The 27,181-nt window shown below is 38.5% G+C and overlaps 5 protein-coding genes across 8 annotated transcripts; 4 read left to right on the forward strand and 1 right to left on the reverse strand.

The window, feature by feature from the left end:
- Nucleotides 1–1,155: 1,155 nt before the first annotated feature.
- On the forward strand, nucleotides 1,156–4,217 carry LOC112170952 (O-fucosyltransferase 19-like). Of its 4 annotated transcripts, none has more exons than XM_040512926.1 (8): nucleotides 1,156–1,650; nucleotides 1,918–1,990; nucleotides 2,085–2,155; nucleotides 2,243–2,331; nucleotides 2,420–2,552; nucleotides 2,648–2,877; nucleotides 3,034–3,510; nucleotides 3,775–4,217. In XM_040512926.1, the coding sequence occupies exons 1-8, from the start codon at nucleotides 1,396–1,398 to the stop codon at nucleotides 3,995–3,997; spliced, it is 1,551 nt and encodes a 516-aa protein (XP_040368860.1). In that variant the 5' UTR covers nucleotides 1,156–1,395; the 3' UTR covers nucleotides 3,998–4,217. The 4 variants fall into 4 exon arrangements, with proteins under 4 accessions (XP_040368860.1, XP_040368859.1, XP_040368861.1 ...); XM_040512925.1 differs by having other exon boundaries at nucleotides 1,157–1,703; nucleotides 1,914–1,990; nucleotides 3,775–4,216; XM_040512927.1 differs by having other exon boundaries at nucleotides 1,509–1,703; nucleotides 3,775–4,216.
- A 720-nt stretch (nucleotides 4,218–4,937) lies between these two features.
- Nucleotides 4,938–7,409, forward strand: LOC112182900 (60S ribosomal protein L35a-2). Its single transcript, XM_024321456.2, has 5 exons — nucleotides 4,938–5,062; nucleotides 5,168–5,203; nucleotides 5,342–5,570; nucleotides 5,655–5,697; nucleotides 7,178–7,409. The coding sequence occupies exons 1-4, from the start codon at nucleotides 5,031–5,033 to the stop codon at nucleotides 5,694–5,696; spliced, it is 339 nt and encodes a 112-aa protein (XP_024177224.1). The 5' UTR covers nucleotides 4,938–5,030; the 3' UTR covers nucleotide 5,697; nucleotides 7,178–7,409.
- A 4,199-nt stretch (nucleotides 7,410–11,608) lies between these two features.
- LOC112182896 (probable sugar phosphate/phosphate translocator At3g11320) lies at nucleotides 11,609–14,558 on the forward strand. The gene is made up of 4 exons (XM_024321452.2): nucleotides 11,609–12,531; nucleotides 12,957–13,060; nucleotides 13,190–13,418; nucleotides 14,008–14,558. Exons 1-4 carry the CDS (start codon nucleotides 12,091–12,093, stop codon nucleotides 14,152–14,154), a joined length of 921 nt encoding a protein of 306 aa, XP_024177220.1. The 5' UTR covers nucleotides 11,609–12,090; the 3' UTR covers nucleotides 14,155–14,558.
- Nucleotides 14,559–17,420: 2,862 nt separating this feature from the next.
- On the reverse strand, nucleotides 17,421–20,430 carry LOC112182899 (LIM domain-containing protein WLIM2b). Its single transcript, XM_024321455.2, has 6 exons — nucleotides 20,139–20,430; nucleotides 19,565–19,760; nucleotides 19,010–19,109; nucleotides 18,882–18,916; nucleotides 18,659–18,748; nucleotides 17,421–17,909 (listed from the first exon to the last, which is right to left on the reverse strand). The coding sequence occupies exons 2-6, from the start codon at nucleotides 19,697–19,699 to the stop codon at nucleotides 17,667–17,669; spliced, it is 603 nt and encodes a 200-aa protein (XP_024177223.1). The 5' UTR covers nucleotides 19,700–19,760; nucleotides 20,139–20,430; the 3' UTR covers nucleotides 17,421–17,666.
- Nucleotides 20,431–21,277: 847 nt separating this feature from the next.
- Nucleotides 21,278–24,721, forward strand: LOC112175596 (uncharacterized protein At2g39910). The gene is made up of 9 exons (XM_024313292.2): nucleotides 21,278–21,390; nucleotides 21,470–21,935; nucleotides 22,023–22,109; nucleotides 22,580–22,770; nucleotides 23,287–23,482; nucleotides 23,557–23,621; nucleotides 23,919–24,020; nucleotides 24,117–24,216; nucleotides 24,449–24,721. The coding sequence occupies exons 1-9, from the start codon at nucleotides 21,350–21,352 to the stop codon at nucleotides 24,458–24,460; spliced, it is 1,260 nt and encodes a 419-aa protein (XP_024169060.1). The 5' UTR covers nucleotides 21,278–21,349; the 3' UTR covers nucleotides 24,461–24,721.
- The last annotated feature ends 2,460 nt before the right edge of the window (nucleotides 24,722–27,181 follow it).

The raw sequence follows: 27,181 nt of genomic DNA on the forward strand, positions 1-27,181 counted from the left end.
CAAAAACTTTAACTTCTGTTCCGGATGGAGAATCCAACATCTATCCCTAACATGTCCAACTCCCTCATAGTAGCTGCATTTCAAGTCAGGTTTCTTGCCCTTGTACAGTTTAGCTTCAGCTTGCCTGTGATTAGAGGCATGTGCTCTAGTTTCATATGCACTAGTCTTTGACTCCATATTCATCACCTTTTTTCGAACTTCTTCTCTTTGAACGGTAGCACACATGTTGTTAAAAGATGGTAACTTAGTATTCATAAGAATATGGCTTCTCGAATCTTCATATTCTGAGCTTAAGCTTGCAAGAAGCTGAAAAATCTAGTCCTCCTCAGCTCTTTTTAACAACACACTAGCCTCGGTAGTGTGAGGTCTATAAACATCTAGCTCATTCCACATACTAGTAAGGCTACCAAGATGCTGGACAAAGGGTTTACCTTCCTGTTGAAGATCAGCAATATCTAGTTTCAGTTGAAAAACTCGAGCAGCATTATTCTGATTTCCATACATCTCTTTGACATTATTCCATAGATGCATAGATGACTCAGAAAAACTGAAAATTTCTGCTATTCTGGTTTCCATGGAGTTAATTAGCCAGAACATGACGAGTTGATCCTTGCACAGCCAAGAATCAAGATTAGGAGAGTCAGCTTTAGGCTTCTGTATAACTCCATAGACATAACCAAGTTTGGACCTTCAACAAAACAAAAGCATGTTTCAGCCAAATGCTAAACGCTTCCCTTAACTCCAAACCGCATCAACACAGTGAAGAATATCGTCCATCAATTAAACCGAAATTCCAGTTATCCAAAACGACATATTTGCAATTTGCAACTGAAATCCCTAATTAATGATAAAAGAAAAACCAATTACCAATTCACAGCATAAAATAAAAGAGACTGGATTCTTTTAAAAATTTAGAACCCAAAGCAGCCAACTAACCAAGAAACTCCACGGCTGAAACAGTACAGAATTACCAGAAAATGGAAGAGAACGATACGATATACTGGAGATGGCCAAGAAAGAGTGGAGCCCACCAGTTTGCAGCTCGGGTCCTCACGTCAGCGCGACGACGGCGTAGTACGAAATAGCAACGATTGCTGCGACCAATAGGAGAGTGTTCTTGTACGTGTAAAAATTAAGTTATGGGTCAAGACCCCAAAATCCACACGTCGTAACGAAGAAAAACCAACCATCCTGTCTTTAATTCTAATAAAATCACAAACACAGAGTGTCCTTCGCCTTATGTTCCGCTCCCCACTCATACTCCGAATTCCTTGATATAAAAACCAACAAGAAATTTCCACAAACATTTGTAAACGCAATAAGGCCATTACCTCCACTAAGCACCTCTTCTTCATTTTCACCTCAATTTGACCACTTCCTCTTTTCATTTCTTCCATGACAAGGAGACGGTTATTTGAGGCCACAGAAGATCAACAAGATGCCATTAACAGCATGTTCTTCAGCAGCAGACCGCTCAAGTTGGCAAAGCTTTTGATGAGAGGAAGAAGGGTTTTCGTGGTTTTGTTGCTGTTAGGTTTCGTGTCAGTGATGACAAAATTTGCTTTACAGCTGAATGCATTACAGGAATTGAGAATGAGGGAAGGAATAGCTTTTATTCGACGACCTTCGACAGTTTTGCAACATAAAATGGTTAGTGAAGGTGACGAGGGTTATAATGTGGCTCTGAAACAACGAAGTTCCCGGTCAGATTGTTATTCTATGCTCAATCACGTTCATACATCCATTAAGCCTATTATATACAGTTCTTGGTGAAACTCATATACAATTTTTTGTTTTGTTTTTGGTATTGTAACTCAATTAGGACTAATTAGGTTTTGGCATTCTTCTTATTAGGGGTCTCATTTTTCAGTTACCTGAGATTGTGATCCCATCTTTTATTTGTTCTCTGCTAGTCAGACTGGTGATATCTGGACGCAACCAAACAGTGAAAACTACTACAAATGCATTAATCGAGCAAAGAAGGATATTTGTATGTCCAAAAGCTAGTTAGTTATTGGATATACTAAATAATCTCTCTCATTCTATCGTGAATAAGTCGTCTTATGACGTTTCGTTTGTTACAGTGAAACGAAATGCAACAAATGGCTATATTATGATCAAGGCCAATGGTGGGTTGAATCAAATGAAGCTTGGGGTATGAGATCAATCTCAATCATGTCTTCAATATTTGATGCCCGACCCCCCCCTCCCGAAATTGTTCTGAAAAAATTGTAACTTGCAGATAAGTGATATGGTTGCCGTAGCAAAACTTATGAATGCCACTCTGGTTCTCCCTTTTTTAGATCATAAATCCTTTTGGACCGATCCAAGGTACCAAATTTTCTCAATCATAGTACGGTCCATTTGATTAGACTATTATCATTGATTTATTCATTGTGTTTTCAATTGATATGTTCAGTGATTTTAAGGACATTTTCAACTGGAAGAATTTCATGGAAGTCTTAAAAGATGATATCATGGTTATAGAGTCACTCCCACCGGAGCTTGCAGACCTGAAGCCTCTCCCCAGGGCTCCAGTTTCCTGGTCCAAGGTATGGTCAGAATTGTTTACCTTGCTTAGGAAATTTAGTATACGTAACTTGAATCGAAGTATCTAACAGTGGATCACCATTTCTAACCAGCCCAGGCTAGTTACTACAGAGGATATATGTCTTCGTTATTGAAGCAGCACAAAGTGCTCAAATTCACGTACACAGATTCCAGACTTGCTAATGATCTTGGTGGTTCATTCCAAAAGCTACGCTGCCGTGCAATGTTTGAGGCACTGAGATTCTCACCTGAAATCGAACAACTAGCATCAAAGTTGGTTAACAGATTAAAGAACAACAATAGTAGATACATTGGTCTCCATTTAAGGTGCGCTCCTATCTGACATGATACGCAGACTTACAGTATGTATCTTTTGAATATGCAGAATCTTAACCAAGGATAGAGAACACATACATTACCCTAAACAAAGATTTCTTGCCACATAAGTTATTCTGACTAGTGACCAGCACGTTATAAATGCAGATATGAAAAGGACATGCTTTCTTTCACAGGCTGCAGTCACAATCTGACCAAAGACGAAGATAGAGAACTCGCAAAAATAAGGAAACAAACATCACACTGGAAGCATAAGACGATTAATAGCACCAATCATAGACTCCAAGGGGTATGCCCCATGACCCCAAGAGAGGTTGCTGTGTTTCTTGAAGCAATTGGGTTTCCTTTGGATACAAAAGTTTATGTAGCCGCTGGGAAGATCTACGGGAGAGATGGGATTAGACCTCTGAAAGATAAGTACCCCAATTTATTCTTCCACTCAAATTTAGCGACTGAAGTAGAGTTGCAACCTTTCAAGAACTTGCAGAACCAGCTTGCTGCCTTGGATTACATTTTGGCTTTGGAGAGTGATGTGTTCATTTATTCTTTTGATGGAAATATGGCTAAAGCAATAAAAGGGCATCGACGATTTGAAGGGTTCCGGAAGACGATCAACCCCAACAAGTATGTATAAACAATTTACCAGCCTTATGAACTAGTTATTAGGGTTTCTTTAGTACTCTTTAACAAATACGTTCAAATTGCCAGAAACTTTCTATAATGTTTTCAAACGTTCTTTTGCAGTTATTGAAGCACTTCAAAGTAAAAGCATTTCATACAAAATCATTAACAAGTCCCCAATAGACCCCCAACACTGCAAATTTAGTAACAATTTCTTTTGAACTATAATCTTCGATCTAATGAAAGATTACATTGTTTCCCTTGCAGACAACAATTTGTGACATTGATTGATAGGTTGGACAACGGAATGATATCTTGGGAAAAATTCTCATCCAAGGTGAAGAAGTTGCATGAAAATCGGATCGGAGCACCATACTCCAGAGTAGCCAGAGGTGACCACAAACTTGAGGAGAACTTTTACGCAAACCCTTTTCCGGGTTGCATCTGTGAAAATTCCGGAGGCTCATCAACAGTAGCCAAGCAACAATAACAGGAAGAGAAGCTCATTTCGGGATGGGAGATGCCGAGGAAGTTATACCGGTCGAGTCTTAAAGATCATAATTTAGGCTTGTGGCCTCTACTGTACGTGGTAGAGAAAAATATTATACCTAGCTCTAAATTGTAAGACAAAAATATGATCGGTTTCTCTGAAGCAAGGCTTTTGGCAATTGGAAAAGAAAATCATTCTTACAGTTCTAGATATATATACAAACTGATAATACAAGAACAAGTTAGACTCGGCAATTGATTTAGAACTGGACACTTAATATTAAGTACGTCGGGTTAACGACTCTATTTGAGAGAGTAGGCTAGCAACGAAGGGTTGAGTAGTTCTGGTTTCTTGAGATGGACTCTACTCCTATGTGAACTTGTGTCCTTGAAGTTTATCCCCACCCGATTCCAAAGACTAGTCCCAAACCCTAAGCAAACCTTTTTCTTCCGATTCAAAACAAGCATGGTAAAACGCACATGTAAGGGCAAGGGTCCTCAACTTCGTCATAGGATCCGGATCCGTCTGGGATAACCAGAAGCACATCGTTATTGACTCCCTCAACTGATTCATCGAGCCTTCTATGCCGGCAGGCACCATGTGGCTTGTTTTAACCACGGAAATTACCACTCCGAGGCGAAAACTACTATGATGTTGTACAATGGTGTGAGATTCAAGTCCAGTACAATTGAGTATGGAATCAAATGACTATACGAACAAAACCGAAAAACTAAACGTGTGACAACATTCAAGCACCATCTTTTGAAATTTTGTATCGGAAGTATCCCTGAGCTACTATAGACTCGTTCCGACCCAAGGCAATGGACTGGGCTACTTGTTACTGAAGGACACAGTGGAAATATAAAAGCCCATTCATGGTCTAAACCGATTTGGGCCTTTTGTTCACAATTCCGATATATAAAACCCACGCGCCCTTTCATATATAAATACCCCAATATTCTTCGTTCACCGAGAGCTAGGGTTTTAGCACTCCTTCTGCGCAGTCGTCTCTGGTAGCTCACACATCGCAGAAATGGTGAAGGGACGTCAAGGAGAGCGAGTCAGGTTCGACATCCAACCCAAAACAAAACAAAAACCCCTAATTTTCAAAATCTTAATCCGATTACTGCATCAAAATTTCTCACTTTAATCTCTCTCTCTCTCTCTCAGACTCTACGTCAGGGGAACTGTCCTCGGCTACAAGAGGTAATTGAAACCCTAAATTTTGTGTCTTTGTTTCTTGTTCTCGTTTTAGATATTGTAGAAACCCTAAAATTGGAAAAAGGGGGCGTTTTTATTACTAGGGTTTTGAGCTGAGTTGATTCGGTTATTGATTTGGGTTAGGTCCAAGTCGAACCAGTACCCAAACACCTCACTGATTCAGATCGAGGGAGTGAACACCAAGGAGGAAGTTGGGTGGTACGCCGGAAAGCGATTGGCTTATATCTACAAGGCTAAGGTGAAGCAGAACGGGAGCCACTACCGCTGCATTTGGGGAAAGGTTGCTAGGCCTCATGGTAACACCGGTGTTGTTCGGGCTAAGTTCACCTCCAATTTGCCCCCCAAGTCCATGGTACATTCCTATACTGGAACTACTGTATGATGGTTATTGTTCGAAAGGTGTTTCTGATCGATTTCTTCTGTTGTGACATTGCAGGGTGCTCGAGTGAGGGTATTCATGTATCCCTGCAATATATAAGGTACTACTTGGTTGAGTTACTGTATGTCAGTATGTGCTGTGCGCAGCTATTATATTGAAAATTTGTGCTTGCCATTGTAACTTTTCTTTGCCTACTGTGCACTTAAAAATTAAAGTGCTATACAACTTCTGGATGCGATTTATCTATTGTTGCTTGAAACTGTGTCGGACTAGTTTTTGTTGTACTGATATACATGATATAGTTTTGATCTTTGGATCTTTTAATGTGGTGTAATCTCGGGTGGCCTACATTTATACAATGGTCACGTTATCTGTGCTGGTTCAGTTTGATTCGAATTCCTATTTGGATTCATTTAAAGAGTTGACTGGTATTTGAGCTTAAGTTTACACTGCTGAGCTTATATACTGATATAGAGATTGCAAAAACATGCACGGCCAAAGTCAAAGTTGCTCTATGTGGTTTAGTCTTTGAGCTTTTGTTGGTTTGCTTTCATTGGAAACTAGTAGTTAAGTTGGTAAAAACTGAGAAAAGAGTGAACTGGTCATTTTAGAGTCCAACATTGTACTGTTATGAGAGTATAAGTTTATTTAAAATGCTACTGTTGTAGCTATAACTGGACAATTATCAACCCATCCATGTTGGGAGTTGGTCCCTCTAATCTTCTTTGTGTTGATAGTGTCTTTGAGCAATTGTTGGTTCCCTTTGAATGGAAACTCTTAGTTATGTTGAATTAGTGCTACAAGAGAAGAATTGAAGACATTCTGAATTGGATACCAGAGTATGAGTAACTATTACAAGAAACGGTTGTCATAGCTAGTCAATGGTCATTTGGAATTGTCAGATTCCTTTTTATCTAATTCCTAGTTCTCTACAGGCCAAGACTTTTACACTTGTTAATTTAGCCTTCAATCCAATATCTTATCACCCTCTCATCTTTTGGAGTTTTTCTGTCTAAACCTATCAATGTTTTTAATATATATGTTACTTGTTCTAGCTGCATTTGAAGTTTTCAATTGTCATCTCACAACTATTTGCTCTTTCCTTTTTCCAACCCTCAAAAACAATTTGTATTTGTAAATATTTATTTCCAAAATAGTTGAAGACATTCTGAATTGGATACCAGAGTATGAGTAACTATTACAAGAAACGGTTGTCATAGCTAGTCAATGGTCATTTGGAATTGTCAGATTCCTTTTTATCTAATTCCTAGTTCTCTACAGGCCAAGACTTTTACACTTGTTAATTTAGCCTTCAATCCAATATCTTATCACCCTCTCATCTTTTGGAGTTTTTCTGTCTAAACCTATCAATGTTTTTAATATATATGTTACTTGTTCTAGCTGCATTTGAAGTTTTCAATTGTCATCTCACAACTATTTGCTCTTTCCTTTTTCCAACCCTCAAAAACAATTTGTATTTGTAAATATTTATTTCCAAAATAGTTGACTTGTTTGGTTTTATTGGGTTTGTATTATACTCTTCTACCCTGGTTCTAATCCTATGCTCATTTTCCTTGCAGTTTCTCAGTACTTCCTAGACTATAGAGATGGAGCATCAAGTATTTTGAAATTTACATGGTTGTTATGAGCTAAGATAGATGTATTGTTTCTTAGAAGGCTCTGCCAGTTTTGTTTGTTTGATGGGAGAATATTGTATTAGACTCCTCACAAAGATTAAATTTTTGTTATCCGACTTTTGCAACTTAATGATTTGAATATTCATTGCAACCTGCTCCATTGGCATTATTGAAATGTGGCTTTTGGATTGAGATTGAAAGATTAGATTTACCCTACTTGGTGGAGGGGTGAAGTGATGCTTAGAGCCATGGTTGCCCACGTGTTCTGATTGTGGCCTCTATCATAAGTTCATAACCTTCTGATATTTTCTGTTGGCTTTGTTGTTGCCAATTGTTATACCCATTGTTGGTGCCAATTGTTTGTCTTAGGAAGATGCACTATGTCTTCCTGATGCTTCGTTTTTCTTGGGCTATGGAAGTAAAAGCCTTGGCTAGACAGGCTTAATGGGAAGGCATGCTTGTAGCCGCTTCAACACTCAAAAGGGTGTAGCTTTGCTTCCATTTACAACACTATGTCATGTGATGTAAATGTTGCCTAATCTTGAAGTTAGGCATTATCTACCACTTTCATAAACCACATTACCGTAACGACACAAAACAAGCACCGTAAGTCACGCAATTCTTTGGTCTTTGATCTTTACAACTTTTTGGGATCTTGAACCATGGTGCGATGTGCTTAGGACAAAGCTAGAGACTACCTCTCTCTTTTCCTGATTAAGGAGATGCACGAGTATTTGCCGTTTCTCGATCTTCATCTCTACTCAACATTGCCTTCCTTTTCATACTTACCCTATAAAAGGAATGGAGCTCCACTCAAGACTAATTCACCAACCCTATGAAACGTCGATCAACATCCCAATCACGAATCCAGTATGGCCAAGCAAGCAAAGCTTGATACAATAGTGCTACCAAACGCTTGATAAGAATGTGTAGTAGGCCAATCAATACATAGTGCATGAATTGCATGCCCACTCTTTGAATAACACATTTCAAAGTTTGACAGTGGGAAGCAAAATCAGGCGCAACTTGCGGTTGAATATTCCAAATTCCATGTAGTATGTGACTAACCTCTTCTAATTAGACTTTTAATCTTGAGGATAATGTGACACCTAAAATATTATGAGCACTCAACACGCATGTTTGGATTATACTACAATTTTGGTCTTCATCTTTTGGAATTTCCCGGTTTTGGTCTGTATGCTTACAATTTAAACACATGAGTAGCACTACCACACGACCAAACTACATTAACTAAAAGCACAAAACAATAAAGACCAAAACGTTGGGATTCTCTTCCTTAATCTAAATCGACACGACCAAACTGCAGACTAAAAGCACCAAACTACTAAGACCAAACTATTAAGCATTAGGTACATATATGTTTCATTATTGTAGAAACATATGCTCTAATTCTTCTCCATAATCCAAAATCCAATGACCTTTGATGTGAGCGAATGAGCATTGAGAGATATCTCCAAGTTTGGCGGGACGCATAACACATGGACGGAAGATATATAGTAGAAAAAAAAGAGTATAAAAACCATCTATTATGAGAATAGCGGAAAATATACTACTTCTTGTCCATGCATGACCCAATTTCCTAGCATTTTTCACATAGAATCATTCAAGATTTCAAGTCTGGTATTAATCCAGTGGAAATATTAGGCAGCATTTGGACCTTGGACTTGTCTTCACTGCCTAACCCTCTTCCCCATCTTCTAGACTCTATGTCATAAAATGACTCCTAGCATCCCTATTGCGTTGACCATCCAATTAGAAATTCAATTCGTGAAAATTAATACTCTTCCTTAACTTATAAAATAATACTGACCTGAAATCAGGATTTAACTTCCATCGCGATAATAAATTAAATTGTTCATGTTAGATTCCCAAAAAGAATGGATTATAGATATTTTGTGTTTGGTGTGGAGAATGATGATGACCTGTGAAGTTTTACTCTGATCCTTGAAAGCTCTTCTGACTGTGACAGAGATCAATCTCCTACTCTCCTTCAAAAACCCAGACAAATTAGAGCACTTGGACCAATTGCTACAGAGACTGAGAGAAGGATCTGAGGATGGGATTGGATATACTCTTCCCTACATTGACCAAGTAGTCGAATTGAAACAGAATATACCCATTAACTAGTCCCTTCTCTCTTGATTTGGAGGTCAAAAATAACCAATGCCACGTCATCACCACAGAGCTTCTATCTCAACTTCAGCTCCAACCGCTCAGCTCAATACATAGTGCTGGTGGTCTCAGGTAGAGATTGTACCGATCACCCACCTTTTTCAGTTACCGGATTTTTTCAGTTTAGTCCCTCAAAAAGACCCAATTTAGATTTTAGCCCTCCACAACCTTCCTCTTTGTCAAGCTTGTTTCTTTTCAGCTGTCTGGTTCTAAACACACACAAACACAAGATTGGATTTTTTCTTCTTTTATGGCACAGATTGCAATATTGTCTGCTTCAGCAAGTCTTATACCCTTCAATAGTATGCTTTCTATCTCTCAAAATCAATTGGAATGGTAGGGTACTAAAAATTGCAAAAAGACTCTGTCTGTATTCTTGGGGGCTTCATGAAAATGGATCCAGGATTCATGGATAACATGTTTGATTTGGTTTTCCGAAAGAACTCAAATGGTGGTTTTAGGATTGATTGCTTTTACTATCCAACTTTTGCTCAGATTCAAAACAAAGGAGCACCAATTCTGCTACATTGTCAATTGGGAAAGTTTTTTGACATTTCTGGGAATTTTCAGGTGGTGGTGCAAAGCAATTGAGCAAGTCATTGCAGCTTTTTTCTTCAAGAAGATGTACAACTTCTACTACTACTAGTTCACCATCATTAACCACAATAAGGTTTAGAAGCAAGAGAATTGGGAACCTTGAATTTTGGGCAAGAGCAGCAGCTAGTCATGGAAGTTTGGGGGAGGTAGATGAGTGGACATTGCCAGATAACAAGGTTGGACTTTCTTCTGAATCTTCATATAAAACTCTCTCTTTGAAGTTCTTACCAGCAATGCTAGTTGAATTGGACCACTAATCACATTAACAGTTACATTTCTAAATACTATAGTATAAAAAATGAAGTTGCGAATATGATAATTGTATTATATTTATTGATTATGTATTAATAAAAAACGAGATTTATTTATCTAAATGAATACGATCAAGAAATATAATACAAGTGCATAAATGGTATTTTTTTAGACCTCTTTTCCCGTCCTAACTTAGTTATCACATAACTCTTCTCCCTCGGCCCCTCACTTGCCAGTTTCATCAAGAAAAAAGTCAAACAGTACTTACAACAAAAAAATAAATGTAACAATTGAAAAATTTAGAACATAATACAAATTCTTGATAATTATTTCCGTTCTCTTGCCCAAAACAATAAAACAAAGAATTAACTCAAGAAAAGACACACCCAACCAACAACAACCTTCGGATTGCTGATCAAGTGCTTCTGGATGATATGGAAGGGCCCAACCAATAACAATAATGCTCCCAAGTCCATGCATGAAGAAGCATGATCCAATTTTCTAGTGAAGCTTGGGAAATTTTAGAACATTGCTGGCAGATTCGCATTATCTTATTCTAACCATCATCTTTGGACCGGCCATTTTGCAGTGTCATGAAGCCTAACATGTTTAATTTTTTTCTAATAAGCGCGTTGAGTATTCTTTCCCTCGTTGACATATGGAGCACCTTCAAGTCGGTAGATGGAGTCCTTCTTAATCCCTCATACTCCCATACACGTTTCTGTCCAATAAGGGTGCATTAATACATCTACATCTCTTCAAATAATCAAATGAAAAATGGAGATTTTAATATTTCAAGAGTTTTCTTTAGACAAGAAAAATACATAGATGGAGGTTGGGGTTTCAATTTTGTAAGTTAGGATTTTGGATCTGGTCGGTATTATAACTAGAGTATATTGATACTAAATTCAGAGTACATAATAATTTGTTAAAAGTGTGATACAACTAAAATTATAATCATGAGGAATCATTTTATGCATTCCCTTAATCAATGTCGGTTAGATATATAAAATACGATGAGAAATTAAATAACGGATATGCTAATTTCATGTTGAAGTGATGGTCATAAGTTGCAAGTACTTTTGAACTTAAATAAATGGGTCAAGGTCAAGTTAATGGGATGAATCTGGAATAACTCTGTAGGAACAAAACCAAGTCAAAATCTTTGGGAGGGTAAATGATCAAACTTTGCATGCATTAAATATTTTATTAAAATCCATGCCCTTTATTTTAGAACATGTAATAATATTTACTCAAAAACTCACTTTCCTTATATGTCACAGCAAAGAAATTAAACTATAAATTCCAGGAAAATAAATAAACGCGATCAATTTTCCCGTACGCGTTCACCTCACTCTCTCTCTCTCTCTCTCTCTCTAAAAGCTTTAAAACTCTCTCTCTCTATCTGTCTATCTATCTCTCTCTCTCTTCTTCCTCTCTTTATTTTGCAGAAGAGGCACATTCTCGTCGGTCATCCTCAAAACTCTGACCCAACGACGCAGCCTCGCTCAATTTCAACACCGACCCATTTCTCCGTCGCCGTTACTTTCCTCAAAGACTCATACTTTTCTCGTTTTCTCCGTCCCAAATTTTCCCCCAAAGCTCTCGCCTTTTTCCCAATGAGCCTTGATCCTCAGATCCATGGAGGGCCGGCCCACAATTCCACATAGCAGATTGCTTCGTTTCCCATCTGGGTTTCGCCAATGCTTTAAGAATAACAGATCCCAGTAACGATCTCTGAGTTTTTTTTTTTTTTTTTCTCGTTTCCGGGCCCAAATTCCCAGCCGTCCGATTCAGACCCAGCACCGCCGGCGATGAAGGGGAAGAGCCGCTTGTTCACGATCGGGCTCGTGACGGCCTGGTACTCATCCAACATTGGCGTTCTGCTGCTGAACAAGTACTTGCTTAGCAACTATGGCTTCAAGTACCCGATCTTCCTCACCATGTGCCACATGACGGCGTGTTCTCTTCTCAGCTACATCGCAATTGCGTGGATGAAGATGGTGCCGATGCAGACCATTCGATCCCGGGTTCAGTTTCTGAAGATCACGGCGTTGAGTCTCGTGTTCTGTGTTTCTGTGGTGTTTGGGAACATTTCGCTGCGGTATTTGCCGGTGTCGTTTAACCAGGCTATAGGGGCCACCACGCCGTTCTTCACTGCCGTTTTCGCTTACTTTATGACCCTGAAAAGGGAGGCTTGGCTGACTTACCTGACGCTGGTTCCTGTGGTTACAGGGGTCATCATTGCCAGTGGGGTATGTGCTCTTTCTTCTTGTTCTTTTTTTGTTAGTGTTTGCTTTTTGTTAATGCTAGTGGTTTCGATGGGAGTTAATGTGGATTATAAGGGTGTGGTTTGATTTGAGCTGGTTAGGATGAGAATTGAGTTCATTGGGATAAGTATGATATTGGGATGTGTAAATTCGGATGTTTGAGAGAGGAAACACTGACATATTTACTTTGTAGCGTGAGATCTGATGAACTCTAGTTTAGCTGAGCTTAGTATAAAAGATTGATTTAATTGGGGGGAGCTTCTGTTTTGGACTCTGGATGGCGAATATGTTTGATAAAGCATAGGTTGAATGAGGGGAAAGTGGGTGGCTTTTTTTTTTTTTTCAATTTTACTAGGTTCAATGTGTTATGATCAAACATCTGATTTTGTGTTATGTTTACATGGGCACAGGGTGAACCAAGTTTCCATCTATTTGGGTTCTTAATTTGTATCGCAGCAACAGCTGCCAGGGCGCTTAAGTCAGTGCTACAAGGGATTTTGCTTTCTTCTGAAGGGTAAGGAATAAGGAGTCTTTATGTATTTGGTTTTCTTTATTTGAGCTGATGGTATTAGTCAACTCTTCTGTATTGCAAATTGTTTTCTGAACGGAAAGATTGCTGAATTTGCCTGTACTTTTATTCCAGGGAGAAGCTGAATTCGATGAACCTCCTATTGTATATGGCTCCGATAGCCGTTGTTTTCCTACTCCCTGCAACACTTATCATGGAAGATAATGTCGTTGGGATAACACTAGCTCTTGCAAGAGATGATGTCAAGATCATATGGTATCTGTTATTCAATTCAGCATTGGCATATTTTGTAAATCTGACCAACTTTTTGGTCACGAAACACACCAGTGCTCTGACTCTTCAGGTATGTCTCCTTTCCTTCGTTTGTGGAGTTCTGAAGTTGCAGGGAGTTCTATCTTTGGGACGTAGTAAAAGCTGGTGGATATATTTTTCACTTATAGTATATGGATAATCCTAATATTAGTTAATTTGTAGGGCTGAAAAAATGAACAGATACTGCTTATTATGATGGGGCTGAAACCTCTGGGAAATAGGAAGCTATTCTTTTTTAGGGGCCAGTTAGCTTTATATACAGCTGCTCTTATATTCCTGGGCTAATGTGATCTAGGAAGGCACTGTTAGGACAAAATGATGGCCAATAGTATGATGATTGAAGCTGTTAGAAACTGATTCATAGCCTGACATAAGCAGCTGGATCACTTCTTATTAACTTTGCATCCCTGCTTTTACATGTCATACTGACTGATGAAATAACCTAATTTGTTCTAGATTTTCGGACTTCTTTTTTCTTTACTGTTAATTCATAGAAGATGTGCTTTAGGGATATGATTTGAAGAAAAAATAATTAGGCTTTGACTTGCTCGCTGAGTGTCAATTGAAATTTTGGAGGATTTTCTTTTAAGTTTTATAACAATTGAAATTTTTGAATCCAGGTACTAGGAAATGCAAAGGGCGCTGTAGCTGTGGTTGTTTCAATCTTGATTTTTAGAAATCCTGTTTCTGTGACTGGAATGATGGGTTATTCCCTTACAGTCTTTGGAGTAATTCTATACAGTGAAGCGAAGAAAAGAAGTAAATGATATCTTCATTCTGGGAAAGCATCAAGTGAAATTTCCTGCATTTTGTTCTTCATACTACGTGACACAGCGGTGGCCTTCCCGGAATCTGGAGGCAAGTTATGGCCACATGCTAGCAGTTGTTGCTGGGATTTTGCCTCTAAAACATCTATTTTTTTGCCTGGAAGCCTGAAGTTCATGGTTTCCATTTGTATCAGCAACGACGCAGGAATAGTCAAAAGTAGGAAATTCAATAAGTGACTCATATCTCTGTTAGTCCCAGCATGGGGGTTATGCAGGAATATATTTTTATCTTTTATTCTTTTAAGTAAAGGGTTGTAGAATTGGTCCTTACACAATCAGTCTGTTATTAACGTTTCATATATTGATTAATTAATGAAAAACATTCATCTTTTTAACATTCATAATTTCACAAAGCTTCCAGTTTGTTTGTTTGTTTTTTTTTACCATCTCTGCATGAACCTATTTCAAATTCTCATCCAGGTAGAATGATATACCAGTGTAAACAAAGACAACTTGATAACAGCCCCACTGATTAAAGAAAGCAACTGTATTCCAATTAAGGCTGAATGTTTGTACTTCCATATATGTGTGCAGCAAAATGTAGTAGTCCTACACCTTAAACACTGTAAAAAGTTTTTCAACTCAAAGACTGAGGTGTACCTGAAGATGTTCTATCCTCTTTAGTATGAAAAGCTTCAGTTCATAAAAGAACAAAAGAGACTGAGGTGAATTACATTGTAATTGGCAATCTGGTTAGGTGGAAACTACTCAGCGTCCATCAATTCATCTTGAGGATCCATTTCATCTCCATTGTTATCCATCGCTTCAGACCTCACTCGCTTTCGGTTAATGACAATTACTCTGTCAACTTCCTCTCCACCTCCATCTCCAGCTTCTGGAGCCATTTCATCTCCGCCTCCACCTTCCGGATCCATTTCATCTCCACCTCCAGCTCCTGGGGCCATTTCATCTCCATCTCCACCTTCCGGATCCATTTCGCCTCCATCTTCATCTTCAGCAACCATTTCATCTCCACTGTTATCCATGCAACCTTCATCCATCACTTCAGCCCTCTCTCGCCTAGGATGAAATTTGTGTTTAGCCAAGGGAGCCTTCCGCCCTATGAAATCCATCCCCGGAACTCTATGCTCAATAACAGTAGGCACACCCGGCCCCATGTAGATTGTCACTTGACTCACCTCTGGGAATTTCTTGGTGATCATGTTGATGTATTTATGCACACACATCATGCACAAGGGCCTCTCCACTTCATACTCCATTTCTATAATGGTTGCTTTTTCAGGCTGTATATATAAACGTTTGCATTAATTTCTTGGAGGAAAAGTAACACAAATTCTTCTCAAAAAAGGAAAAGAAAAAAGAACCCACCTGGACATGATCAGCATTGTGATTGCATTCGACTTGAACCCTCGGGATATCATCATCATCACTATCATCACTGCCTTCAGCATTCGAGATATCAATCACATTATCATTGCCTCTCTCCACGACGAATCTCACCCGTTCCGCGTTCATTATTGATATCCAAACTGCAGTAAGAATTCGCGTAACAAACCCAAGATTGATCAGCATTGTTTCTTGACCCTTAAGGAAGCTGTGAACAAGAGTGTGGTGAGAAAGCAGAGTGTACCAGTATCAGTTTTGGTGCTGCTAAGAAGGTGGAAAATATGAGCTAATCTCCGCGCTGGCATCCTAAAAAGGGCACCATATTGTGCTTCTGGGTCAATCCGAAGATTCTGGCTCACTATGTCGGGAAGTCTCATCTTGAAATCAGCAATCTTTGCACAAGCCAGTGAATTTTTAACACAAAATTAACAAATGAAGAAGCAAGTTTCAAAGAACAATGCCCATTTTCAGAGAATGCAGAGTAACTAAGATCAAGTTCATTCTTCAAAAACTAACAAATCCAAGAAACATGGCCAAATTTATGAAGAACAGAGTATATTTTTGACCCAAACAAACCCAAGAAAAGGAAAATGAAGAAGAGTAATAGTTCATATACAAAGACAATTATCCAAGAAACTGAGAATCGAGTTTGTTCATCAAAAGATTAAACAATCTCCAAGAACCAGTCACGGAAATAACTCAATTGCAAGAAGAAGAAGAATCCAAGAAGTTGAACAAGAATCAGAGTAACAAGTTGATTTTACATTACCTCTCAGAGAAAATGTGATGTGCTTTATGGAAAGTGTTGCTATTCTCAACCCAGAATCAGAACGATGAATACAGCTGCAGAGCTTGAAGATGAGTTTATAGGCTTCAGGCTTGGCGTTGTGGTTATGAGAATTGAGAGAATTGTATTGGGGTGCATTTGGAAACTGTAGCAAATCTTGCTGTGAAAACGTGAAGGTTTTCTTGATACTACTGCTCTGAATTTATACAAACAGAATGGGGGTTCTTTCCCGCCAATTGTAACAAACTAACCACTTGCTAACCGCTTCAACTAATAGCTGAGTACGACTCTTTTCTTTAGGTTGGTCTCCGGACCATATTATGCTCCGGAACTTTCACCCGTTAAATCGTGTTTAATAAATCCGATGAATAACATGCTCCGTCGCATGGTATAATTTTAGTGACTAGTATTCTGAGTTTGCTTTTTTTTTTTTCCTTCTTTTTTGTACAAGTAAAGTCCATGATTCGTATATGTCAATGCTCCGTAGCATGGTAAAATTTCAGTGACTAGTATTCTCATTTTGCTTTTTTTTTTTTTTAATTACAAGTGAAGTCCATAATTCGCACATGTCAATATTGTATTCTTTTGGTTACTGCCTATAATTTTACGTTCACTCTGCCCCTGGTGAAGAACCTCGCACCTCCCATGGTCACAGATGGGATGCAAGAATTACACAATCCTCAGCACGGTTGATCCGATATGTTAACGAGTACTGGTGTTAAGATCCTTCGAAAATCGAAGATAGATCGGACTGTCCATGTCAAGATTCATCAGTACTTTTTAGTTTATTCGGCTTTTTTTTCTCTCTGAGTTTTCTTGTTCTTAATTGGTGTAAAGATTTATCTTTTCTTCTGGGCTTTTGATTACCCGTGCTTTTATGTTGACAAACAGAGGGAATGTCCTCCGGTTCCTACCTGGATGAGGAGTCTGTTTCCTGATTACTTTTATGACAAATTTCCAAAATATCAGCATGCTTTAGTCTAAAAAAACTCGTGAATCAATATTACCAAGGTTCTATTATCTATGCTCATGTGACCTCTGTTCAGGTTGGGAGCGAAACAGGGATATTCCCTTGTAAAAAGTAACATGAACTTGCTGCAAAAGAAACGAGAAAACAAAAAAAAATGTCGTTTTACAGCTGTCAGACTCTGCATCACATACATCAAGCAAACACAAGAATGTGCCCGAGTTCATTGAGCCAAAGACAATAGAGAAGACAGACGAAGTTTACTCACTCAGCCATGACAAGCGTACAGTCTAAGAAACAACACAATCTTCAACAAAAGAAAGCAATGTAAACAAACTATAAAATTGGCATTTAGGCTTCTGGAATGGAGGCTACTGCTGCTGCAGCTGCTGTTGCTGTTGCTGCTGCTGCACGCTTGATTGATGCAGACTTAATAAGATGGTTGTAACTCCCCTTTTCCTTGAAAAGCTGGGAGAAATGGTGCTTACAGTATAAAATTCCCTCAAGGGCTGCATAATTTGATGGAGTAATAGGACAGCCACCGTGAGAACACTTAAAACACGACTTGTGATAGGCCTGGCTCTCCACCGTCACCTGCAGTAGTGTAAAAATCCCATATTATTTCACTTGATCTCTTCAATTTTGTTTTCATAATTTTGGTGTCAGTGAGGTAATACAATATAGACATGATATTATCAATAGGAAAAGCATTACTGCACAAGGAATTCATTCGAGCATTTCATAGAAGGGGATAGGGGAGTCCTACAGAAACAGGGCTACAACTACTGATCTTAGCCAAGCCCGGGTTCCTTTCTAGTATTTTGGTGCTATCCTTCTCCTTAGAGTACCAACCATGAAGATAATATCATTCTTAGTCACTGACAAGGCTAACTAACAAACTTGTGGACAAACGACTTATCCTTTGTGCTCCAAACTAACTTTGTAGTGGTCCATCTGGATACATAACATTGGCATTAAAATTAACAGCATACTTTTTTTTTCCCTCTACAATTGCACATCTGTCCAAGTTTTCACCTGATTCGACTTCAGATGAGAAATCCAAATACCAAACATACCGAACATCAGAACCAAGGACGAAACACGTTATACCCATGATTTACATCATATCTACGAATGTTTTATATATTAAAGAACTCCCCTCTGTTAAACAACTAATCTAAGAATTCTAGTAGGAACTAAGGTACATACATCTTCGGATGTGCCGGACTTATATAAAACAAACTGAAAGGGCAATGCCAATCTAATTCTGTATTGATCCAGGAAAACAGTAGAAAAATATGGATAAAATAAAGGATAACATAGCCAATATCATGGGATTGTACCTTCTCCAGTGGATAAGCGGTTTTACCACAAGTGGCACATTTTTCTTGTGTGCCAGAAAACATACCAGCAGCTTTGCTGGGTGACCTAGTCTGAAACAAATGCAAGCATTTGACAAGTGGTGTTAACAGAAACCCAATAATGAGCAAAAAGAATAAAATAAAACAAAATTTGATTGTCCAAAACCAAGTTTAATGTGAGGCAGTGTTGTGGTGGGGAAATTACCAGTTCTGGAGTTAGCTTCTCAGCTGACTTTGCAGCTGTTGCAATGCAATTCATAGAAAATAAACTAGTAAATAAAAATAATGCAGAAATAGTGAGGTTAGATTCTCAGGCAAAAAGTAAACACGTACGTGACTGGAAATTCTTGTTGAAGTTTCCGGTCTCCTTGAAGAGTTGCTCAAAATGAGGCTTACAGTACAGAACACCTTCCATTGAGGAATAATTGCTCAGCTGTGAACATAAAAATTTCAAGCTTAGAGACAAACAACAACCTGATAAACAGAATTTGGAATACTGCTCAAGCAAATCACTTTATGCAATTCCTCTTATAAAGTCTAAATTCATATACAAAAACAAAAATTTCTGGTTACATATAAGGGTAGGGATTAAAAACCTTATTACCCTACACATTGTATATTAGCAATGCAGAAACATCTTCCAATTAGATTGCAAGTACAATACAGAAAAAATGTATGTTCATGCATAAAGGCTTTGGTCATTAACAGTCCTCACAAAATGCATATCCTTAATAGGGTGTGAGTCTCAGCAATTCAATAATCTTCCAAAAACTGTAACACAAAAGCGATAGAATCACTTTGATCTAAATCTAATCAAAGTACTACGCTACACATTCACATCAAATACAAAGAAGAATATGAGGCAGAATGGATGTTTGAGTTGAGTACCTTCAAAGTCCCCTTGCAGTGAGTGCACTTGAAGCAAGACTTGTGGTAGGAAATCCCATCTGCAGATAGCTCCTCTACTGGGTAAACCGTCTTTGCACAAGCCTTGCATTTCTGCTGGGTGCCAATGAAAGACATAATTGCCTTATGCTTCTTAGATCTGACTCTTCTCTATTACCCAAAGAGCCTCTCCTCTCAACTGCAATGAACAATCAACCCCAGAAAAAAAATTGCAGTCAGAATTGATGATCAAAGCGAATACTAGAAGCTTCAAAGTTACAGAATTTGACAACTTAAAGTAAAGGACGCAACAACTACTTTGACTCGGACAAGATAAAGCCTCAAAGTTACAGAACTTGGCAACTTTAACCACAAAGATAGAAAACCCAAAACCCAAAATTTAATCTTTTCCTCAGCATTAACTGATCCAAAAAGTCCCACAACACAAACAGCTGATCTCAAAATCACTTCTCTGATCCAAGACAATAACAACACCAACACAAGAATGCAAAAACAGATTAACAAAGATCCAGCAGAAAACAAAGACAAAACATCTCAACAGTCAGAGAAAGCATACCCTTTGAAGCTTTGAACAAAGTGAGCAAAAAAATGGTGGATCTTTAAGGCTGACTAATCGAAAAAATGGGGAAGGGAAAAAGTTGGTATTGAAAATTGAAATGGAAGAATAAAGAAAATGGGTAGTGGCGTATTGGGTGATGGGAATGAGAGGGAATGAGATCCGGGCGCTTTTTGCAGCGAGCGGATACAGAGTAGTGGAGGAAGACGATGATTGAAATTATAGAACAACTACAAAGACCTCCCCCTCAAAAATCCAATGAAAGAGATTTTATGAGTCATTTAACTTTTATAACGCCTAAAAGAAAAAGGGAAATTATCCGAGCTGGTGATTATTTTGGCTCCACCTTGTCTCTGCTGAACACGACTCCATTACGCGGCTTTTTCCGCCCCTCTGTTTGGGACAAATTTACACGTTGACCCCTTCTTCTTTTTTCAGTTTCAGTTTCAGTTTCAGTTCCACAGTTTCACCCTTTCAAAAAAAAAATCCATTTGTGACCGTTTGAATCAAAGTTTAGGTGAAAGAGAGAATAAAGTTGCCCTTATTTTAGATGTAAGGTAAATTTTCTAATACTTCAAAACTTGGGAATGGGAGGCTGAGAGTTCCTAAAAAGAGATAAAAGACATTGTATTTTCGAACACATACAACGAATTCGTACATTATACTAAAGTATAAGATTGTTTGAACTGGTTATATTGAAGGTACAGAACCAATTTATCAACTTATTTGCCAAATGATATGGTTTGACATCTTATTTATTATAACATTTGTCACTTTAAACTCTTTGCTTTGGATTATGTTTCTGCAATCTGAAACATTAAAACATTTAACAATGATATAATGAATAAATTATCGCGTTATAAGATTTATTATATGGTTAGCATAACATATCCAATTACGTGCACTCAACGTTCGAATTAGGAACATTTTATATGGGTGCACATATCAATTGCCTGGTTTTGGAGAGTGGACATAGTAAAACTGAAAGAGCACGCGCCTGAATTGGCATGATGGGCCAACATAATGACCTTTCATTACATTAAAACCACGAGGCATTATTTCCTCCGTACAGACCCACCAACGTCATGTCGTTTGCACAAAACTAATAAAACGACGTCGCAGCTCGCTATTACTTCTAAATCAAATCAAATTACAGAGAAAACCCCAGAGAGTAGTGAGTCCAGTTCAGACGGCGCGAAACCGAGTCGGAAATGTCGAAATCGTCCTCTTCCCTCTTCGACCTTCTCCTCCAGTAAAGCTCTCAACTTTTCCCTCCCAAAAGTTTCATTCACTATTTCTCTAATCAAATTTTTTTTTTTTTTTTTTTTCAGGTTATCGGAGCCGATTGCCGAATCTCTGAGCAAAACGCCGTACACGCCGTCACAGACCGCCAACGTCTCCGTGAAAGCCTTACTGGAACCCCTCCTTCCTCGAAACCCTAATCCTAACATCGGCCTCCGCGCCTCAATCCGAGACTTCACTCTCGCCTGTGCTCTACTCTCCTCCTCCCAATCCTCAACCCACGAGCTTCTCTCGTGGATCCCGGAACACCTCGCGGCCGCTGCTGACCGGGCGGTTCTGGAATTCTCGAAAGCTTATTCCGATTACGGCGAGAAAGCTGGTGATGGTTTGGTGGCGGAGTTGATGCCTGAGGTGATGCCGTTACTGAAGGAGAGGATCAAGGAGAGCTCGATTGATAAATCGGCGGACGGGGATGAGGTCTCGGCGGCGTCGGCAAGAGTGCCGGTTGGGTTTGCCATTGTGGCTGCTTATCAGTTTAGGTGGTTTGTTACACAGGTGTGGATAAATTTTTTTTTTTTTTTTTGGGATTTGGAATTTGGTTGTGGATTTTGTATAATGTGATTGGTGATTGTTGTTTTGTAGATTGATTATTCGGATTTTGGAAAGTTGTGTGCTTTGGCTGTTCCTTGCGCTTTGACTGCTCTGGATCACTGGTCGCCGGAGATTAAAGTATGTGGGTTCTGTTTATGCTTGTTGAGCTTTTGATTTGATTTGTGGTTACAATGCTCGGAATCAATCACTGTGTGTAATGTAATGTAGCATTGCTTTCAAGGATTACCAAAGATGTCTTTTGCCGCTTTTTTTTTTTTTTTTTCAAAACAGAAACTTTAGGATTCAGAAATTCATGCTTAAGTTCTTGTTTATAATTTTTATGTTTAGAATGGGAGTTTGGAAGCAAGAAACCCTCACTGTTTTGGCTGACCTAACATTACTTATTACTCAAGGAATTCAATTGTCAAGTTTCAACTGAGTTTTTATTCAAACAGTTGCTTCTTTATTGAGGCAGTAAAGCTCATGGAGGTTGGACTTTCATGTGTTGTGGAAAAAGTAATAGAAGGGAAGTAAAGTGATAGAAGATATTCATAGCAAGTATACATGTGTAAAGGCAGATGGATGACTCCTTGTGTGTTTTCTTTCAGGGGCAAGGCATGATAAGCTTTATACATATCGCCAAAAGTGTAGATGCTGCTGAACTAACTTGGTGTCAAGATGCAATTCTTGATGCATGCTGCCAGAATATTGCTTCTAGTGACGAGATATGGCATCTTGTGGTGGAGATGTCAGTACTTGTGGTGACTTGTACCCAGCAGAGTAATCCTCGTAGTGCATGGTACTCTTATATTCCAAATACTTTGTGATGCGTTTATTTCTTAGGTTTGTGAGTGTTTATTATGAAGGGAAGGAACATAAGTGAGGTTTATAGTTATACTGCTGGATGGTGACGTTTTCATAGAAAAATTGACAGCATGAAGGAAAAATTTATATGAGAAAATGAAATATCTCCTCATAATGGCTAGATTCAGTTTTTGCTTTTGAGATTCCACTTGTGTTTGAACAATTTTCTTATTCCTGTAGACTGCAGTTTCTTTTACTTTGGCAATCCTTACCAGATACTTTACAGTACAGTCAGGATACTTTTTTTGGGTCATTATGTCGAATTTGATAACTTCATGTGCCATTTCATTTGAATAGAGTCATGCAGTTCAATGTTGTTAAAAGTACTTTAAATTCTGGTCTGCTGCCTATAATCTATTCAACCATGAGAGTTCAGCTTATATACTTTTATTGTCTTGTTACTGCATGTTCTTATCCCATCAATTAATAGTCTTTTCATTATTTTCTATAGGTTTGATAAAATTCTAAATGAGATGTTAACTCACTTGGAGCGCCAGCCTAGGAACAAGGAGCGCCGTATTGCATGGCTTCGTTATGTAGAGCCGCTTTTTAATGGTGTTGGTCTGGTGTTACTAGCTCATTTCAGGCGCATTTTCCCTCTTTTCTTTAAGTGGATGCATGCTGATGACGATGAGACTGTTTTACTGGTGAGCATATATCCTTCTGTTTGTGTGTTGAGACTTTGCAATTTTAGTAAGTATTGACTTTCATATTTTTGCAGGTTCTCAAACAGATTGAAACAGTTATAAAGCTAACATGGATTAGGAATACACCATATGTGGAAAGGTAAACAACACAATCATGATTTGGGCCTCACATATGCACGTTGTGCATTATTTTCTAGATGGTTGTTGTGGCATGTGGGAAGTAATTATTTTTACTAGCCTACAAATGAAATAGGCTATTATCTATTTACTGCCCATTGGAAGCAATAGTTTCTTTCTGGTAGACCTTAATTGTTATACTGTGGATGAAAGTGAACTTGAAGTTATATTATCTTCCAATTTGCAGCAATTACTACTCCTAACTTATAAAGTCTCCCTTATAATATGTATTATTATTTAATTCATCGCTTCGCTTCAGGTTGGTGGATGAACTTGCTACTTTGCACAAAGAAGCAGCAATGAAAAGATCTCGTGAAGAAATTAGAAATCTTGTTATTCGTATACTGATCCTGCTCCATCAGTAAGGATTATACATTCTACTCATATTCACAGCACTTATATGAACCTTCTTTGTGATGACCAGTTCTGTATCTCAAATACTTATTTTAATTCCTAGATGCAAGGGTCTGCAGTTCGAAGCAGCCTGGGGCAAGCACAGGGATGATCCAAACTTGGCAACAATTGCTCCCTCTTTAAGTGAAAGAAGATCAACAATGGTAAGTTAAGAATTAACCTTATTGCAGCTTTTACCATATAAAGTCACTGCACCAGTTAGATATAGGCTCAAAGCCATGGGAAAACTCGACAAGATAGCCATGTCTTGTTAGCTCGTTAATCCGAGTGCCTGGTAGTCATAATGTAGACAGTTTGTGACTTCCTGTCCTTTTGCTATTTTCCAGGTGAATTGTTTAAGAATATATGTTTATGATCGATGGTGTTCTGGTGCAGGCTTTCCAATGATGACTGCTATTTAGTCTTTTGTACAGAACGAGAGGACGTGCAGATATTAGTGATGGGTGGGCGATATTCGAATTTACTGATGATAGTTTATAACATCCATTAATTCCGAGAATGTACGTTTTGGATGAGTTTAGACTTTAAAGTATGGCTAACATAGTTACCTTGAGAGCTTACGCTCTTTGTTCACTCCCCCTTATGTCCATTTACTGGAGAATGGATCATCTTCACTGTTCACATAAGAGAACTCTTTTAGTCTTTGCAGTCTTTCTAATTTTTGTTCTTTTGGTAATGCTATTTATACTCAGGAAGTTCACTGATATGATAAGATCACTAGACTATTAAGTATTCACCAATTGAGGCTAGTTTGAGTTTTTTTTTTTTGTTATTATCTTTTTACTTCCTTTAGTTTATAAGATTTGTTGAATGTGGCCATGCTAGAGAAAAGTAAAGAGGTACAATCTAATATTGCAAATAATTGTTCAACATAAATTGAATTAATAGTTACAAAGCTTGTAGTTAAGATGAAAAACAGGAAGTTGATCATACCTTCGGACAACCTCATGTAATCAAAAAACAAAAAATTAAAAAAGGAGAGGGAGGGAGGAAGGAAAATGTGAATCAAAGGATTGAGGTTTCTAGTCATGTGGTCCTGACCTGCAGTCAATCTCTAGTCTGCATCTCTGAAAAGTGGGTCAGTCTCCTCGACAAAATTGAATTCAAAATCTGCATCTTCAGAAAAGTTGGTGAATTCCATTAATGATGTTCATTGCCAGTCACCCTTCTTAATTCTTATTCCCAAACCCAAAGCTCTAATTTCATCTGCATTTCTGCGTTAATATTATCGTACGTTTTGCAGCCCAAAAAATATCTAGTCTACAGTAAATATTTAGTACAGTTAAACCTGCATACGTCTGAAAAGAGGATCAATCAGCTCTGAAGATTTCAATTCAAATCGTCTTATTCTTCATCTTCTGCAAAGTTTTGTGGAATCCATTAATAATTTTCAATCCCAATCACCCTTCCAATTCATAAAACCATAATTTCTGTGACTCCCACCCTCACTATATATATAAGAGCTATCAAGTCTCAGCCAAACCAGTGCCCGCATTCATCTTTTTCTTTCACTCTCTAGCCTCCTCTCCACTCCCACTACATTCTTCTTCTTCTCTCTCTAGATTGCAACGTCGTCGTCGTCATCTAACCCCGAAATATGGGTGGTTGCGGCTGCAGTTCCGGATCCTGTTCTAGAGGTTAGAATTTTGATGGTTCTGTTTTCGGTTAAATAGATTGAGTTAGCAGTAGAGTTTTTTTATTTGAGACTTGTGGTTTTTGTACCTCGGTCCTTTTTGTGTATTCAAAGATTTTTCGGGTAATGCTGCATAATGGTTCCGTCCACTGAATTCAAGATAGACTAGTGAAAATGCAGATGATAATTCTGTCACTATTATGAAAAGGTCATATAGTGAATGGATTTCCCATGACAAACAGGAAAATTTAAAGCCATATACAGGACAACCGAAGAGTTCATGTCTTGGTAGTGTGTAACACAGAACATATGAGACTTTCTCCAAAACTTGTTATGACTATAGAATTTCTTCATTAATTAGCCGAGTATGATCACCTATAGTCATGAAGTTCATACCAACCTGCATAAAAGATTTGATAATGTCATCAGATCGATTCGTCTCTACACAAAAATGTTCATCTAATATAGTCTGCAGTAAATCTTTAGTACGGTCAAACCAGCATTTCTGACAAGTGGCTCAGTCAGCTCTGCAAATTTCAGTTCAAATCGTCCTTACTCTGCGTCTTCTGCAAAGTTTGGTGGAATCCATTAACAATTTTCAATCCCAATCACCCTTCCAATTCATAAAACCATAATTTCTGTGACCCCCCCACCCTCACTATATATATAAGAACTATCAAGTCTCAGCCAAACCAGTGCCGCATTCATCTATTTCTTTCACTCTCTAGCCTCCTCTCCACTCCCATTGCATTCTTCTTCAGTTATCCTCGTTAACCCCTTTGTCTCTAGATTGCAACGTCGTCGTCTAACACGGAATAGGGGTGGTTGCGGCTCCAGTTCCAGTTCTTCTAGAGGTTAGAACTTTGATGGTTCTGTTTTTGGTTAAACTAGTTTTCAAGGGTTTGAGACTTGTAGATTTGGTGATGTTAGTTGTTTTTGCCTTTGCAGTGTTTTCCAGTTCCTCTGTATGGGCAGGTTTCTTTGGCAGAAGATCAAAGATCAAGTACGTTCACTGTTTAACTTTTGGGTACGACTCTAAGTTGGGTTTGTGTTCGATCGGTTCCCACACACTGAGTGGATTGATTGCCATATGCTAATCTAGGACTAATCTTGTGTCAATTGCCAACTTGTAGGCATTCTATCAGTACTGGATGTTTGGAATGGGAGGCGTTGGCAAGAAGTAGAAATCACTTTGTGTGTTTTGTTGCCTCGTGATTCTTGCACACAGGGAGGTTAAGTCGGATTTAGCTTGGTGATCAGACGCCCACCAACGTCTCATGTGAACAAGGCATCCAAGGCTGCTGCTACAATTATGTAGGGTCAAAGATATTAAGGAACATGGTGCCCAGGCATGGGTTACGCAGTACTTTTTTTTTTTATTAGTTTTATTTTTCCCTTGTGTCCGTCAGAACACGATGACCATCAACCGGCCGATGACCAATATATTGGTCGGAGCCGCATGTTTCGGGGAAGGA

This window comes from Rosa chinensis, chromosome 1, assembly GCF_002994745.2.
Source record: "Rosa chinensis cultivar Old Blush chromosome 1, RchiOBHm-V2, whole genome shotgun sequence".
Taxonomy (NCBI): Eukaryota; Viridiplantae; Streptophyta; class Magnoliopsida; order Rosales; family Rosaceae; genus Rosa; species Rosa chinensis.

Coding starts and splice junctions, on each gene's coding strand:
- LOC112170952 (XM_040512925.1), top strand. CDS start 1,396: ATGACAAGGAGACGGTTATTTGAGGCCACAGAAGATCAACAAGATGCC. Junction 2,156..2,242: donor TGAATCAAATGAAGCTTGGG/GTATGAGATCAA, acceptor TGTAACTTGCAG/ATAAGTGATATGGTTGCCGT. Junction 2,878..3,033: donor TACATTGGTCTCCATTTAAG/GTGCGCTCCTAT, acceptor TTATAAATGCAG/ATATGAAAAGGACATGCTTT.
- LOC112182900 (XM_024321456.2), top strand. CDS start 5,031: ATGGTGAAGGGACGTCAAGGAGAGCGAGTCAG. Junction 5,204..5,341: donor ACTGTCCTCGGCTACAAGAG/GTAATTGAAACC, acceptor GATTTGGGTTAG/GTCCAAGTCGAACCAGTACC. Junction 5,571..5,654: donor ATTTGCCCCCCAAGTCCATG/GTACATTCCTAT, acceptor GTGACATTGCAG/GGTGCTCGAGTGAGGGTATT.
- LOC112182896 (XM_024321452.2), top strand. CDS start 12,091: ATGAAGGGGAAGAGCCGCTTGTTCACGATCGGGCTCGTGACGGCCTGG. Junction 13,061..13,189: donor ATTTTGCTTTCTTCTGAAGG/GTAAGGAATAAG, acceptor CTTTTATTCCAG/GGAGAAGCTGAATTCGATGA. Junction 13,419..14,007: donor CCAGTGCTCTGACTCTTCAG/GTATGTCTCCTT, acceptor TTTTGAATCCAG/GTACTAGGAAATGCAAAGGG.
- LOC112182899 (XM_024321455.2), bottom strand. CDS start 19,699: ATGTCTTTCATTGGCACCCAGCAGAAATGCAAGGCTTGTGCAAAGACG. Junction 18,917..19,009: donor CAACAAGAATTTCCAGTCAC/GTACGTGTTTAC, acceptor GCATTGCAACAG/CTGCAAAGTCAGCTGAGAAG. Junction 18,749..18,881: donor AGAAGCTAACTCCAGAACTG/GTAATTTCCCCA, acceptor CATTTGTTTCAG/ACTAGGTCACCCAGCAAAGC.
- LOC112175596 (XM_024313292.2), top strand. CDS start 21,350: ATGTCGAAATCGTCCTCTTCCCTCTTCGACCTTCTCCTCCA. Junction 21,936..22,022: donor TTAGGTGGTTTGTTACACAG/GTGTGGATAAAT, acceptor GTTGTTTTGTAG/ATTGATTATTCGGATTTTGG. Junction 23,622..23,918: donor AATACACCATATGTGGAAAG/GTAAACAACACA, acceptor GCTTCGCTTCAG/GTTGGTGGATGAACTTGCTA.